Source organism: Hylobates moloch, unplaced genomic scaffold (assembly GCF_009828535.3).
Source record: "Hylobates moloch isolate HMO894 unplaced genomic scaffold, HMol_V3 SCAFFOLD_9, whole genome shotgun sequence".
Taxonomy (NCBI): Eukaryota; Metazoa; Chordata; class Mammalia; order Primates; family Hylobatidae; genus Hylobates; species Hylobates moloch.
Window position 1 is genome coordinate 92,529,674 of NW_026652284.1, and position 18,088 is coordinate 92,547,761.

The 18,088-nt window shown below is 33.2% G+C and overlaps 1 protein-coding gene across 2 annotated transcripts in view; it reads right to left on the minus strand.

Moving 5' to 3' along the window:
- Nucleotides 1-18,088, minus strand: part of CSMD3 (CUB and Sushi multiple domains 3) — a 1,208,741-nt gene that overhangs the window by 98,799 nt on the left and 1,091,854 nt on the right. For both annotated transcript variants that reach the window (XM_032760296.2, XM_032760295.2), the window contains 3 exons: nt 16,591-16,779; nt 15,680-15,857; nt 14,298-14,443 (listed from right to left, as the gene is read on the minus strand). In XM_032760296.2, the coding sequence (XP_032616187.1) occupies nt 14,298-14,443; nt 15,680-15,857; nt 16,591-16,779 (513 nt within the window). The remainder of the gene's footprint in view (nt 1-14,297; nt 14,444-15,679; nt 15,858-16,590; nt 16,780-18,088) is intronic.

Below are 18,088 nucleotides of genomic sequence, written 5' to 3' on the forward strand. Positions count from 1 at the left end.
GGACAGCATTAGGAGATATACCTAATGCTAAATGACGAGCTAATGGGTGCAGGAAATCAACATGGCACATGGATACATATGTAACAAACCTGCACATTGTGCACATGTACCCTAAAACCTAAAGTATAATAAAAAATAAAAAATAAAAATAAATAAAAAAAAAAACTTAGAAGTTCTTTATGTACTCGATGTGCCGATAAAGAGAATGAGACTCAAAAGACACAGTAGCTTATACAAGACCACACCATTAGTACAGGACATAGCAAAAAACTGAAGTGTATATGCTCTAATTTCAAAGCCCATTCAACACTGCTTCTATTGCAAAAAAGTATTACGGGAGTATTGAAAAGCATCAACTAGACCAGGTCAGGAAGACTCCTATAGTAGGAAAAGAATGAGATATATTTGAAAGAAGGAGTAAAATTTGTCCATTTCTAAAGAGTAATCCTGGGGAGAAGAGTATTTCAGGTGGAGGAGAAAACTTGAACAAAAACTTGGGCAAAGCATAAAATCATTGATTCATCATCATCTAACAAAAAGCTATTTATAAGAGATTAATTGGCTAATGAACATTCAGGTTACTAAGGACAAAGAAAAGAAAGACTTTTCAAAATGTAGATCTACAGTGATGAAACAAACAAAAAAAAAGTGTTTTAATTTTCTTCTGCAAAGTGTTATCTGTCTCTTCAAACTTCTTCCTTCCAGTAGTTTAACCTGTTTATAAAAGCACTTGCTGTGCGTGGATGTTAATTTGCAAGTAAAACACCACTGTACAGAAGGGTTACTGCTACAGAAGAAAGACTTGCTGGGAAAGAACCCCATGGCAGAAAGTATAACCCGGATTTTTGATAAAATGTTTGGTGGATAGTAATTAGGAATTTTGAAAATTGTTTTCCTGAACTTATACTTTAAAGGGGTACAGTGATAAAGGCAAAAGGTAATTGTAAGAAATGTCAAAAATGTAAGGGAAAATGGAGAAGATAGGGGGAGCCCTAAACAGAGAAATCTTTCTGAGACTATGCTTTAGAGAAGATTTTGTCTGATCTTACCAGAGAATAGAGATCAACTCAGAAATTACAGAAATGTAGAGATGCTCATACCTGTATTATTTTACTTGTGTTTTCTTGTGAAGTTATTTTAATCTTCAGGCTAATCCTAAATTGTTTGATTATTTTAAACAAGAAACACTTTTTTATGTGGAATCCATGATTATTATCATCTGTGGAATATGCTGAGAATGACCTAGATAACTCAGTTGCAGGATTTAAAAGATCAAAGGTTGTAATTTTTTACTAAAGACTATGATGCTCAGAGTTATTATTTTTCCAAGACCACGTGGGTGCTGTGAGCCAATGTCTTATTCTCTGTTCTTTCCTATCACTGTCAGTTTTATAAAACGTGTCTCTAGAAGCTAAGAGATCACTGTGAGCCCATGGGGGGTCTGAGGTGTAATGTTCTTACCTCCCAACTCTACTTCAGTAAGAACAACTCTATTTTTGTCAATTTTATAAATTTGAATTCTGAGCAAACTTTCCTTTGAATAAACTTTCTGCATTCTTACCTAAGTGATTCTCTTGATTCCTTTGGCTACAATTCTGACTTTGTGTCTCAATTCCCAATTCTATATTGCCAGGCTAAACAGCTCTTCTGACCTCTTCACGCCTCCCTTTCCCACCCCTTGCTGTTATTTTCTAATCACAGAACCCCTTTTGTGGCACATGTAAACACGACTTGTTCAAAGTGTGTTATTTTCCATTTATTTCATGCTTGTTCATTGGGTCCCTATGTAGACTTTAAGTTACATGACAGAGGCTATTTGTTTATCTACCTTTTTCACTATCCAGGAATTAGTTATTGTCACTATACTTATAATTCAACTAATATTTGCTAATAACTGACAGAATGTAGGTTTCTTCAGGAGAGAAGCAGCCTCTCAACAGTTTTCCCTAAGATGACTCCCACTTTAAAATTGCCAGTGGGGATGAAATAGAAACAATTGAGTGTCAGACAATGCTGAATATTGAAATATAGGCAAGATCTGGCTAAAATACTTTTCAGGGTTGAACTATGTAATTTTGAATAAAAAGTAAAGGAGAAAGGAGTAATGAAAAACAAGCAAACAAACCTCTGTTCATCTGTTTCTCTTTTGACTTTTGAAGACCAAGCACTACAAAAGGTTTAATCATAAGCAGCTTGCAACCATTTTGTTTTCAATCTTCATCAATCTCTACTAGTATGTTCTTTAACATAACTCTATGATTTGTCTAATGTCTCTCCAATCTTGCTACCAATATCTCAGTCTAGATTCCTGTCATTTCATTCATGTTGTACTGGGTTGAATAGTTTCACCTAAAATTCATGCCTTTCCTGGAACCTAAAAATGTTATTTGAAATAGGGTTGTTGCAGACGTAATTGGTTAACTTAAGGTTGTATAAAATTATGGGGGTATCCTTAATTCAATATGACTAGTGTCCTTATAAAATAAAAAGAGACACAGAGATGATCACACAAGTAAGATGGCCATGTGATGATGAAGGTTCAAACTGTAGTGATTCATCTATAAGCTAAGGAATGCCAAAGATTGCTTTTAAGCCACCAGTTTGTGGTACTTTGTTTCAGCAGCCCTAGTAAACTAATACACCTGTGTTATTAAATTGGCCTATAGTGTGTTCCTTACCTTCAGTGTCTCCCTGATACTACCCTTCTTACATACAGTGAAGTGATAGAAGAGAATCAAGGAAGTATTCACCTGGAATCCACTGTGTACAAAGGACTCTGAAAAGTTCTTTACATGCCTCTTTCGTTAATCACTAAAATGCCACATCAAAATATGTGTAAATATACTCATGTTACCAAAAGAGACACTAAATTTCATAGTGGTTGAATTATTTGCCCAATTCACACAGCCAGAATTTGAACCAAGTTCCAGTATAAAATTAAGACACATTGTCTCCCCGATTTATAGATAAATAAACCTCGTTTTGAATATCATTTTGTTGCTGCCGTTTCCTTATTTTCAATTTACAGCTTTTTTTTATGGCCTACAGATTGAATTTATCATCTTAGATAAAGCAAGATCATTACCCTAATTCTCACCAATCTCTCACACAAGATGTCTGCTATATCCAGTTGAACTTTCCTGTGTCCTTTGTATTTGCCATGTTCATTTCCTATCCCACACCTTCATTTTTGGCAACCTTGCCAGCCTAGAAATTGGCACCATAATATTTAGCATTTAGTGTTTCACTGTGTTGAATTGTTTAATGTTTTGGTTCACATTCCACGTACAGCTTATGTATTTTGTATTGTATTTGCATATCCTACAATACCTAACACATTTAATTTAGTTGTTTATTAAATAAGTTATTATTGAGCTCCTGTGATCTGCCAGATGCCAGAAACCATAATAGGTGCTGGGAATGCAAAGGTAAGCAAAGCAGACAGAAGCCTGCTCTGTATATGCTAATAGTTGGTGAGAAGGATATTAATTAATTAGTAGAATTTAACTAGTTGAAGCAAGGGGTGTGTGTGTGTGTGTGTGTGCGTGTGTGTGTGTGTGTGTGTGTGTTTCTAGAGATGAATGATAGCCCTAGTGAGAGAGAGGAGGGATGGAAAAGAGCAAAAATCAGGGGCTAAATCAGACAGGATTGTACAGGTTATATTCAGGATTTCATTTATTTTAAGCTATGACCAATGGGAGGCCTTTAAAGAGATTTAAGGTGGAGAGGAATGTGGTCATATTTATCCTTTAAAAGATCACTCTGGCTGTAGTCAGAAATTTTTAAAAAGCACACACACAATTGGAAGAGAACAACAGTGGATAGCAAGAGACTACTAGAGTCTATATTGCAGGGGTGTTAAATAAACAATTGCTGATAGAGTCTACATAACTTCATAGTGTCCCCAAATGACTTACGCATTAAATTAAAAGTCTTGATTATGACCTTCAAGGGTTTCTAACTTTGTCTGATTAACTTCATCCCCACCTATTAACCAGCTTATATTTTTAGCTATAAATAAACAAAAAATAGTTTATCTCCTCTACTTAAAATTCAAGTACCACTGATAGGCATGTGGCCTATCATTCCCACTTCTTAAAAAAATGTTAAACCACATCTCTTCATTTTTAATACTAAATTTCAAAAAATCAAACCTGTCTACAACCTCTTACTGTAGTCTTTTTAATTACTGCACCAACAGAGCTCTCAAATGGTTGAGAGCTTAATATTTGATAATATAGCTAAAATTTTATGTCCTATATAATTTTCTTTTGTCTCTCATTTTCTTGAAATCTATCTTCCTAGCTCTTTTACAACTTTGTCTGAACATGACTAAAACAGAGATGTCTTAACTGATAATGCTACCTAAAGTTGATCCTTTGCAGTTAACTTTGTTTCACAGTCTGGCAATTTTCACAATCTGTAAGAATTATGTATTTGTTTACTATCTATTTTTTATATTTGTTTATGTATTTGTTTACTATCTATTTTCTTATACTAGAATGTAAACTCCATGAAAGCAGGCATTTTTGCTTTTCTTATTAGCTACTAACTCTTTAGGGCATAATCCAGTGTTCAGCACATAACAGCATTCAATAAATATTTGCTGAATGACTGAGTGCTAGAGAAATGAAAGAATGGATGCTGAATTAGAGTATATACATATATATTATATATAAGTATATATATGAATGAGTATATACGTATGATATATAACACATTCTTATGGTATTGAGTAAGGACATAGTCTAGACTCTTTGGCTCTTTGGGTTCAAATCTTGTTTTGAACACTGAAAAATTGGCAAAACTTGGGCAAGTTATTTATCTTTCTGCCTTGATTTCCTCATTTATAAAATAATAATGAAATAGTAATAATTTTATGCCATCCCAAAGGGCAGTTATGAGAATCAAATGGGTTTACACAGGCAAAGCATTTGGAATACTGTCTGGCACATTTTAAGCTTATCTTTTAATAAGAATAAACCACTATGATATCAAATTGGAATTCTATTTCTTCAAGATATTTGATATTCATAAATAAATAACATAAATATTAATATTTTCTGCTTTTCTTAACTTTCACTTCTTATGTATAAAGGACATTTTTATTTGGCAGTTATTTACAGAATTATGAATAAAATTGATGCATGTTATCTTTGTTGGTCAAAGAAAAGGGTGTAACGATTGTGAGGTGTGATGCATCAGATGTTTTGTAATTGAAGGCAACAAAGGGGAATTAAACATTGTGCAGCTCTGCTTCTCTTTCTGAAGATATCTCTATCAAACCAATCAACATCATAAAAAATATACATAATCCAGTTTGTATTTATAACTACATTTGTGCACAAAGCAGGCTGATCAAATATTTACTCTGTAACCAGCTGATGGTTCAAATCTCGGTCTGCTGTTGGCTATTTCCATCAGCTTAGGCAAACTGCTAAGAATCTGCTTCAGCTATCTCATCTGTAAAATAGACATAAAGCCAAGATTGAGTTAAAATATTATAAAGTGCTTAGAATAAGGCCTGAACATATTACCAGTTAAGAGCGAGGGTACATTCCCTGTTTGACAAATACTGGCATCAGCGTTTCTGCTGTGATGATGTTTGTTCCCCATACTCATGTAACTTCAATCTGACGTGACCTTCCTCACAATGGGTCATTCAAAGCACCCATGTGACTTCTCAGAACGTATCTAACCATTTGTTTGTTTCTTTTCTGATTTAAATTGGATATTCTTGGCCAGGCACAGTAGCTCATGCCTGTAATCCCAGCACCATGGGATGTGAGGAGAGCAGATCACTTGAGGTCAGGAGTTTGAAACCAGCCAGCCACCTGCAGAGACAGGTGAAACTCTGCCTCTACTAAAAATACAAAAATTAGCCAGGTGTGGTGGTGCATGCCTGTAATCCCAGCTACTTGGGAGGCTGAGACAGAAGAATCACTTGAACTCAGGAGACAGAGGTTGCAGTCAGCTGAGCTTGTGCCGCTGCACTCCAGCCTGGGCAACAGAGTGAGACCCTGTCTCAAAAATAAATAAATAAGTAAACAAATAAATAAATTGTATATCCTTGTTTTACATTGATGTACCTTATACTGCAGTATAAAATCCATGAGTTTAGCAACACACTGTATCATCCTATATAATATATAAGTGTCTGTGGTCTCAAAACTATTAGCACAGTGCTCTGGAAATCACTTAAGAAATACTAATTAGTAACAAATCAAATTAAGAAAATACCTCATTCTGTATAAAATATATGCTTTGGTTACTTAGGAAGAAAATAAACAGGTTTGGTAGAAATATATCCAATATTGTATAGGTTAGGATCATAGACAAACTGGAAATAATCTTAGAAATCATTTCTCCTAGACTCTTTAAGGGGTAGTAGGAAGATGACCTAAATAAGTGAAATGAGGTGGACAAGGTCACACATTCAGCCACTGGTGGAATTGAAATGATTAAATCATATAAATTATGTCATCTAAACTTTAAATTGTATGTGCATGTATTTTAGTCCATGCTTTTCATGGATTGTTCCATTTAGAAACAGTTTGCAGCCATGACCATAACAGAAAAGCTGCACAAAATAGATATTCACACTTTAAAAATACACATTGGAACTAAGTATGTGTTCTCTTTAGAAGAATCATTTTACCTGACATGCCCCACCAACTTTTAAACACCATTTGCTATCTAACAACTACTAACAACTACATGAGAGCATCGTATTCCATATGTCTGTATCTTCTGAGAATGGCTATTATTTAAATAGTTCTCTGTTTTTGTTCAAATGTGCATAGATATCTGGTTCCTCGTCCAACAAATATGCTTTTTGAAATTGGTTTAAGATTTGATTCTGGCAATATTTTTTCGTTATTTTTAATTTTCTATTTTCTTTTCAATGAAACATCCAACCCAATTCCAGAAAATAATGCTGCATGTGTCTACTTCTATTCAATGCTCTATTAAAGGCTTCTTCAAAAAAGACAAAACAGAACACTGGCAAATTGCCATTCCTTCTCCAAACCAAAAAAAGCACAAGCACATAACCTTTCTGCCAAGTAAGGACACAGTATTCCTTACAGAGGACAGAAGTAACGTTGCATATTCCCTTATAAACTCTAAGCTCTATGTAAGCCCCAGTGTACTTCAGTGCTCATCTGGATTAGTTCAAGTATGATAATCTCATGATTTGGGGGAGAAAAACTGTTGATAAATTTTATGTTCTGTTATGCAGTTTGGGCAGTGTTATTTTTAAACTTATCTGAAACAAGCTTAAGCTATTTCACTTGAAATCAGAACTAAGTGTATTGAAATTAATGCTACCTTAGTTTTAATGAAGAGAAGAAAACAATAAATTTGTTTTCCATTTTGCAGAAAATCTGCCATTGAGTTGACATGAACATAGAAGTGTGTTCCAGCAGCGTTTAAATTACTTTACAAATATCCCTTTTACACCACTAATATTTTATATTCAGTTTGTTTCTCTGCCTCTATAAGGGAGAATATTAGAAATCAAGAGTGAATGCTTATTTGGATTTAGAGATGAGAGAAAGAAAGTTTCTATCATGAGGAATGAAAATGAATCAATGATCTGGTTTTGTTCTGTGTCCCGACCCAAATCTTTTCTCAAATCATAATCCCCATAAGCCCCATGTGTTGAGAGAGGGATCTAGTGGGAGGGGACTGGATCATGGGAGTGGTTTCCCCCATACTGTTCTCATGAGAGTGAGTGAGTGCTCATGAAATCTGATGGTGTTTGACAGTTCCTCCTTTACACACTCTCTGTCTCTCCTGCCAACATTTAAAACGTGCCTGCTTCCCCTTCTGCCATGACTGTAAGTTTCCTGAGGCCTCCCCTGTCATATGGGACTGTGCGTCAATTAAACTTCTTTCCTTTATAAATTACCAAGTCTTGGGCAGTTCTTTATAGCAGTGTGAGAATGGACTAATACAGACGACAAGAAGTCACTCTTACTATTTCCCTAGAAAAGAAATAACAAACTATTGCGAAACAAAACTATTGGGATATCTGCTGGATTATTGTAAGAGCATTTCAATATCTGTTGCATGAATTGTCTTCTCCACATGCAGACAACTAATTTAAGATTGCTGCCTTAGTGCTGAGCCCATTAAAATCTGAAAAATAACGTGCCTAAGCCCTCTTCTCTACGTTGTTGACTTCCCTGGCATATAGACCTGGCTCTAATTGATAGGCCATTGTCTCCTGTTAAACATAAACAATTTCCCAGCAGACAAGGTAATTCTTTGACCTTGTTGAAACAAGACAGAAATAAGACCTTTCCATAGTCATAATCAGAAAACAAGAACACTGTTCAAATCATCAAAATGACAGTCTTCCACCTCAGCCAACATTAGTGAATAGTATTTCCACACTAATTATATAGGTATATTCCATTCCCTCCACCTTCTAGAAAAAAATACTAAGATATCCAATCATAAACCTGCTTAAATTTTTTAACAGCACCCAATCCAGAAGAAAATTATGTTTCCTTGAATCCTTCTCAAAACCATCTCATACAGTCAAATTCCTATATCAAGCCTCTCCTGACACACTTTTGCTGACATCACAGAGTCCCTCATCATATGTTGTCTCACTCATTATCACGAGCTAATAAATCTAACTTTGTTTAACAGAAGTTGTGTTCCTGATAGTCTTTGGCTGGAGGCAACAGAAAGTAAGATATTTAAGAAAATAAATACCATACCTTATGAACTGGGTATATACATGCAGTGAAGTGTCAAAAGATAGTAATTTTGACATGACTTTTAGTCATTTGAGTAACAATTAAGTAGTCATTTAAGTCATTTAACTAATAGTAAATGGTATTTTCCTTTCCTCCTAACAGTTCTAGCAGTTTGGGTTTTAGCTCCATTGCTTCATTTTATACACACACGTACACACACACACACACACACATACACACACATACATTATTACACGATGTCCATAGCTCCCGTTCTCTCTGGACATCCAATAATAAAACACTTTATGGGTTCTGTGCTCTAGCTATTACAATACAAAAGGAGGTCAGGTCTTTAGGTTATGTGAGGCAAAGGGGTCACACAGTTAAAGGCAATCGTGACTTATGGTTTATATAAAGCATGTCCTTACATCTGCAGCAGTGTCTTTTAGGATGAGACTTTGTGAAGTTAATACTTGTTTCCAAATACAGCATTTATTGTAAAAGTAGCACAACCGTAAAAGATGACCTGAAACACATTACAGGCCTTTTAAATACATTTCTTTAAAATAATGAGTCATTATATAATCAACTCATTCTTCAATAGAAAATGTGCTAATAACAGAAAATAATGAATAACATAATTATTAAATCATATTATGCTAAGAAAATCTTCCACATACAAAGTGAATTTCCCTAGTACATTGATATCAGAAAATCGAGGGACATGGATAATTGGCTTAAACACCATAAAATAATTTCTGTATTAAATTAGTAAATACAACTTTTGGCTATACTCTAGTCACCTGGTTATTTTGAGTGACATAAGCCAGATCTCAATAAAACTTTTTTTCTCTTGGCACAGTGACCACAGCACATTTTAGAAACTATAAAGAATATATTGAGTTGTGATAAATCTATAATGTACTGTTACTACTTTGCAGTTCTTGGGGAAATGAAGCAATAAGAAGCTTAAAGCTCCAAGTTATAATTAGGAAGCGTATTTGAGAAAATGAGATGACCCATCATATTGCTAAAAATGAAAATCACTTTGACTAAATTTTTAGAGAACAATTAGGTTTATATACCATTAAATATAATCTATTCATGAGATAATACCAGCTTAGAACATTGTCTGGCATTTAATAAGAATACAATGAATTTTAGCTGTTGTTATTGTTGTTTTGATTTTTCAAAAAGGGATCATTCTTTGAAGTCAGACAGGCCTATTTTGAACTCCAGCCAGCCCTTCTACTTATTAGTTCTCTGGCTTTATGTAGGTTATCTGGTTTTTTACTCAGTTTGTTCATTATTAAAATGAAGATAATAATACTTACCTTATAGGGTTATTATGAAAATTAGCAATAATACATGGAAAGCACCTAGCACAGGGCTCAGCATATTAAATTTTCAATAAATGGTTGTTACCACTAACATAGTGATGGTTATACAAAGTCACTGCAAAAAGAACACTCAGTTAAAATTTATTTTGGGTAATTTATCTTTTAGGGGGTCATTAATTAGGACTGAATATTATTATTAATCATAAACCAACCTCATCTTGGCTCTACAGCAGATATGAAGAAAATGCGGTTCTTACTTTAGGAAATCATAATTATAGCAACACAGAGACAAAAACATTCCCTCAAATGAGAAAAAAATACGATACCTGAGGTAAAGTGTCTCAACATTTATGCCTGTCCTATTTTTTCATTGCAGAGAGCTTTCATTTTGCAAAGCTTTTTTATGAATGTTATTTTTGATCATAAAAGGCTTTATGAAGGTGATGTTTTATAAAAGACAGATGGCTGCCTGGATCTCATAAAGGAAGTTAGGTTAGAGAAAAAAACACACATTTTTTTCCTCTCTTTTCAAGCACATTCAAAATATATCAATAAATAAAACTTCAATGATCAATGTGACCTTAAGAAAATAAACAAAATATTGAACTGTCAACTTTATAAAATAAATAAACAAGTCTTGAGAAAATCACTTCTGAATTATAAAGCAAGGTATATCAGAAGTAACTATCAAGTCTAAGAGGATATAAAGAAAACTGGGTGTGGTAGTAAACCATTCAAAGATTAGGCATACTCAGCCAGCTTAAAATAAGTGTTAAGCTTATAATGAATTATATACTTGGTTTATTTATCAAAAATTCCAAGTAATTTTACCAATTTTTTACTATTATGAGATTTCTTTATGACATTGAGCTTATAGTTCAAATTAGTATTAACGGGCATATCTTCTTGTTCTTGTTAAGGAGGATGTAATTTAGAATTACACATCTAGTAATTCTAAAATGATGTTTTTAAAAGTTGTTACTAATACAGCTCAAATAAATGCAAATAACTTTTCAAAGAGTCTGAACACATACTTCCCACTGTAACACTAAAATAAATCAGTCAATAACAAAAATATAAAGAGGATAAGAACAAGAAATTTGTATCCTCACAAAACACTCACTTAATAAACTCATAAGGCCTATAAAATAATATACCATATTGTAATTAAGTTTTCAAAAGTTTGGTAAGAAGAATAAGTGTAATCATAGAAGTGATGGCAGTGATCACCATGAGTTCAAATTATCAAGAAGTAGAGGATATGGGACTTAACATAAAAAGACTTAAATAACTGAAGATGAATTAAGAAACCAAGAGTATCTATGATGGAGATGAAGATGTGATTTAAGAATGGAAGTTCAGGAGGCAGTGAGAAAACCAACCTGACTGAAGTTGTGTAGGGCCTGGAGAGTAAGAATCAGTGAACTGGATTATAGGGTAGCTTTAAATTAGATTTAATGTAGGCCTCATGCATTCTTGAAAAGGTAGGTAGGAATGAAAGCAGTGCTTTAGAAAAATTATCCTATTAGACTAGAGAAATTTAAAGTATCAGTCAATTTTTAACATGAACTCTGGCTATGCTCCCAAACTTCAAGTTTATTTTAAAATTTAGGTAGAATCTCCATAGCTGTTGATTCAAACAGTAGGTAGGCTTCATTAGGCTCTGGCAATTTTTTTGCACTTTATTATAAAATCTAATGAATAAATGTCCTATTTGAAAATTCTAAAATGTGAGGTAAGATATGGTATGGAAACAGATATTTACTGAACATCTGCTCTGCCAGGCATTATGCTAACTGTATATTATCAATTATCTCCAATTCTCAAAACGTCTCCTCAATGTAAAGCTGATAATAGTAACAATTACAATATTTCTACAGTTGAGCTATATAAAATTGCCCATGGGATTTTTTTGACCAACGATTTTATATGGTTCAGCCTAATATATGCCAGTAATTGGAGTAAATTATACATATATAATATGACATTTAATCCTCTCAGCAATTCTATCATATTGTTTTACAGCTGAGGAAAGTAGAGATCAAAGTGTAACTTGTCCAAGGTCAAATAGAAAATAAAGGTTTAAATGAATATTTGATCTGTTTTATTTTTATTGATCGATTGATTGATTTTGAGATAGAGTTTCACTCTTGTTGCTCAGGCTAGAGTGCAATGGCGCCATCTCGGCTCACTGCAACCTCTGCCTCCCGGGTTCAAGTGATTCTCCTGCCTCAGCCATCTGAGTAGCTGGGACTACAAGCATGAACCACCACCTCTGGCTAATTTTGTATTTTTAGTAGAGACAGGGTTTCACCATGTGGGTCAGGCTCGAACTCCCAACCTCAGGTAATCCACCTGCCTTGGCCTCCCATAGTGCAGGGATTACAGGCATGAGCCACTGTGCCCAGCCTTGATCTGCTTTATTCTTAAGCAATTCTATTTCTATCACACATGTCTCAAAACCCACTTGAAATGAGGATATATGTTTATATATTCATATATGTGTATATTTAAATCCACACTAAGATTGTGTGTTTATGTATATCTATTATCCACATTTTTTTATGAATGCTCAAATTCTGTCTCATACACACACACACACACACACACACACGAACACACAACACTGACATCCTTTCCTTTGATAATATTTTTCCCTTGAAATGTCTTCTAAATTTTATAAAAATTTTATACTTCCTATAGGGTTATCTTGTGGATATTTATAGTTCATCAATGAATAGTCCTTTCTTTATGATTTCAAGCAGTACATAAAATGATAAAAATATTGAGGCAGAAATCCATGTGGAGATAAAATGTACACAATATAGTTCGGCAACTAATTCATTTTTCTATCTTAATGATTATGTATTAGTTCCTGAGTTATGATTTTCTATCAAAGTGATAATTCTATTGTTTCAGCCTTAAGCTATATCTGCAAACTGCCAGCATTAATGATCAACTCAGTAGGAAAGGCAAATAAATTATTTTTAAAAAAAACAGCCCGAATAGAAGTTGTCTGACTGAATACCCAACTTTCTAGAAGAGATCAGCGCGTCCATGGTGGTATGGCCATAGACTAAACCCCTGACTTTTCAAGTGGTTATGTTGGATTGCATATCAGTTCTGGATGGCAGTGGATCACTATGGAGAAACTAATTAGATGCCATCAAATTGGCTGGTAAGTGCTCAAATTAAGCAACTCAAACATTTTATGATCAATTTCTGACTAGATCCAATATGCTTTAAATGTCTTTGAACATAATCACAGTTGATTTACTATATTTTTCATGGAATATAAGCATTAAGTATCAAATATTTCGCTACTTTATATTAAAAAGGTGAAATGCTAAGTCATACATTATGTAATGGGCAAAGCACGTGTCCATCCTCACATTTTCATATAATTTTTGCAAACTTAATTTAATAGATTATTGGTCTTGTGAAATACTCATGGAATTAGTCTGACAAAGTTATATGAGGCAGAATGTGTTTTAATGAGACTATAGTCATAGCAGATAAAAGGATGTAATCATTATAGATAAATAATCATTTTCTTATTAATAATGGAATATAACCGATTGAGGATTAAAACAAAAATAAAGAAGAGAAACACCTCTGTGAAACCTTCTGAATGTCCTTTCAAAAAGTTAAGTTTATGAATACAGAGCCCAGAACAAAAGATACTATACAATGAAATCAAATTGAGACTATACATAAATTATTCCACAACAGTAAAAGCTATGAACTTAATGATCTGGAATAGTCACTTAAAACTGTAAGATTCTAGAATAGACACAGTTTTGAAACAACAGTATAAATGAATGAGTAATGTGATCCAAAGCATAAAGATACTGAATGCTAATTTTAGAAAGATTCACAGCAGGTTGAATAGATTAAACATTTTGTATAGGAAAAAAATCTATTGATGTCTCAAAATTACACGCAATAAAGTATGAACAGCTGGTTCTCTTTTATTGGTTTTCATGCAGAAATGATTATTTTCCAGTGGGTAATTACTGACTGATTTATTTCCTATATCCATTTGCTCACATTTTGATGTCCCTGAATACATAGAAGAGGTCATCTTTTGCAGGGAAATGTGTTTGAAATGCTAAAGTTACTGTGATTATAAAATTTACAGTTTTAATACCTTTTCAATCATTGGTTAAACATATATTACATTCACTTTTTTCTAGGACAAATTAAACAGTACCAAATGAAATAGGAACTCTCAGATAATACCAACCATGATAACTGAGCACAAAAAAGCCACTTGTTGTGAAATCACTGTGGAATTTGATTAGAATCTGATTTGAAGTACTGTAGACTGATTCCAAAGCGGTATTGCCACTGAACTGACCGATCTGAGGTGAATTTTGGTCTGGTCCATCCCTATGAGACAAGGATTGGGAAAGGAGGAGAGATCAAGATTGATTTTGGAAGTAGTTTTGAACCAAGTTTAATAAAAGTATTGCATATATTTATATTCTAACATATCAATAATAAAGATGCAGGAAGCTAATAATAAATAATTAATAATTAATAATAAATAAATAATAAAGATGCAGGAAGCTAACCAATGAGTGCAAATTATATATTTTATATCTATGTAGGTGACCACATATATTTAAATGTAAAGTATAAAAATAGATTACATTTTTACTAAATGGAATGTGCTCATATTAGTTATAATCAATACATTGTCTTTGTTTTTTTTTTTACCAAAATTCTGATGCTTTTAAATGCTTGAGGTTTGCCCCTCTTTTATTTTCTTCAGCAACAGTCTTGAGAATCACAGACTGTTAAAGTTACAACTCTTAGAACTCAGATTAACAAATTATCAGTAGTTAATTATTAATTCAGACACTTTCTTTAATACATTTTTATTTATTTATTTATTTATTTAGAGACAGGGTCTCACTCCATTGCCCATGCTGGAGTGCAGTAGGATGATCACAGCTCACTGCACCTTTAACCTCCCAGGCTCAAGGGATCCTCTCACCACAGCCTCCTGAAAAGCTGAGACCACAGGTGCATGCCACCATGTCTGGCTAATTTTTTATTTTTTCTAGGGACAGAGTCTCACTATGTTGTCCAGGCTGGTATTGAACTCTTGGGATGAAGTTATGCTCCCACTGTAGGCTCCCAAAGTGCTGGGATTGCAGACGTGAGCCACTGCACCTGGCCTTAATATATTTTTAAATAAAGATGTTTCAATTGACAAGACTGTAATACAACTAAATTTTTATGACAGGAATCCACTAGTTATATTAAATAATTATAATTTCTTAAATTCCACTGGCTTTTGTAAGTAGGGAACTTCCATACCTTAAACTTAGTCTGTTAACTCCCTGTTTTAGCACATTAATTTAATAATATTTTTTAATCTTGTTTTCACCTATGAAGTCTTTGTTCCACAATGTTTACCTAGTTCATGGGGCAAATAAGCCAAAACCTATTTCTCTTGTGTATGTAATTCTACAAGACACATACTGTCACTCTCAGTTACTCACATCAATTCAAATATCAGATGACAATTTGTAACAGAGTATTGTGATACAGTTTTATTACAACCTTGTTTTACTGTATATATAATTGAATAAATCAATAACAGTAGTCCTGACTTACCATACAGTAATGAAATCATATATTGGTTCTGTTTGAAGAACGGTGAAATTGATGTAGATGCCATTCCCAGGGGGTACTCTTACAAGCCAAAAACAGTCTTGAAAGTTTGGATATTCATCAGGATACCCAGGAGAATAAACGGTGCCATTCATTGCAGTTATATTCCCACCACAAAGAGCTACAGAAAAAGCCACAAAACAAAATAATATTTTAAAATAACAATAAACTGACTATGGAGAAAAAGGCAAACATTTCACATATCTTAAGTATTATGAAACACATTTATGCTTTGTTTGTATTTCAGTTGAGGTATATATAATGAAGTTGGCAACAGTGCACAAAATAGAGTCAACTTTTATTTTTCCACATGAGGTATACTAAATAATTGTTATTAATGATCATTAGATTAGTAAATTACATTGTATTCTTTATTTTCAATTACATTGTCTTCTCTATTATTTAAATATTTTATATCAATGCAAAGACTTTAACTTTCATTTGCCTCTTACAATGTGTACATATAAGGCCTTATAAGAGGTTCAAAGCCTTTTATTTCAAAGGGTTTTCTAGAGGAAAGGAACTCAATAGCAGTATCTGGGTTAGTGGTTTATATAAGAATGACTTAAATGCATACAAACCCAAATGCACCCCCTTCCCTTCCCCACACACATAAGAAAAGCTCCAAAGTGTGAATCAACTATTTTTTCACTCCCAATAGGAAAGGTTAGGACTCCTGCCAATAATGATAAAACCATTATTCATTATAGAGCCTTAGGGGTTTAAAAAATATCTTCAGCTGAGAGACTATATATTCAGCATGCTACTGGAAGAGGAAGATAAGTAAAAAGTGCCAAAACAATATTAAAAACAGATGACATCATCTAAAAGATAGCTTCAAGTTAGAAGCATACCTTCACACCTTGGAAGTGGATGATTCCAATTACGACTGACTCCGTGAAGGCATGTGAGAGCTGAACTTCCAATTAATGTGTATCCTGGGAAACATTCAAATGAAATGGTTTGACCCACAGTAAAATCATTACCAATTACAAAACCATTTCGAAACGGGCGTGGATCAGGACAGCTTTGCAACTGATAGGCTGGAAAGAGGAAAAAGAAAGAGTTTTTCTTTCCAAATTTCAGAGGCCACAGATAGGGTACTACAGCAATTTTGCAAATAGATGTGATGCTACTTGTAGTTGATTATAAATAGCAATTCAGGTTTATGATAAACGCTGTCAATGACCTGTGACATAAATTTCTTCTCATGTCTACAATTTTCATATTTATAATGTTAGTACAATTCATAAAAATGCATGCTTTCTTCACCTACTTGTGCAACCCAACTAAATTATGTTTTAATGAAAACGTAAACTCTTCTTAAAGCTACAATTTTAATCTAATATATTCTGATTCTCTTCCAGAGAATGCAATTGCTCCTTGATTATGTTACAAGCACACAGAATGCAATAAGAATATGTTTAAGCCTAATTCTGAGCCTTTTTACAGTTTGTTTTATGAATTGTTTTTCTACAAATCACAGTATACTTCTGTTGAGTTAATTTCAAAGAAGTTAGTTTGTAAAATAAAGCACTGAAAAAAAATTTTCTTTTAATATAAAATAAACTTTGTACTTCAGTTATGGGATCATTTGGGCAATTCAGTATAGTTGCCTGTTTATTTGTTCATACTTCTCTTGCTCTACATTTTGTATGAGATCAAAGCTCCTGTTTGTATTATTATCATATCTTAAAGCCTTCGTTACTGCCTTTCACAAAGTAGTGTTAAATAAACATTACCAAATAAATGTTAGACCTATGAACAGGGCCTATTCTCATATAAGATCAATATTTGGAACTTTTTAATTAAGAAGTTCAAAATTGTATTCTAATTAGTAAAATTTAAATTGCTGAAAATCAAAGACTACTTCTCTACCAAACCGTTAAAATTTTATATTCCTCAAATAAAAAATTACATTCGAAGTTGAATAAACTATCTTGTTGTTTATTACAATATAACTCAAATTTTTAGAACTAGAGGTTTCAGAATTAATGAACAAATTCTTTAAAATGTTAAGTGCTTTTATTCTTAATGTGTCCTTTTCATTTTAATTGATATTCTACACAAAAAATACTCTACACAAAAATATATTAGAAAGAGTTCTCATTCCAACTTAAGACAAATGTGTATTATGAATTGATCATTAGGAGTTGGAATATATTATTCTATTAAATATACCCTTTCAATTTCTACTCCATGCTTTTTAGTTTAATAAGTATAGAAAATAGATTTTAAGTGTTTACGAGAAAGTTCCCATTCTAATGTTATATACAATACAGTGAGGTGGGAGAATTGGGTCTGGAGGTAGGGAACCTAAGGCTGTCTAACACCTAAGGCTGTCAAACTAAA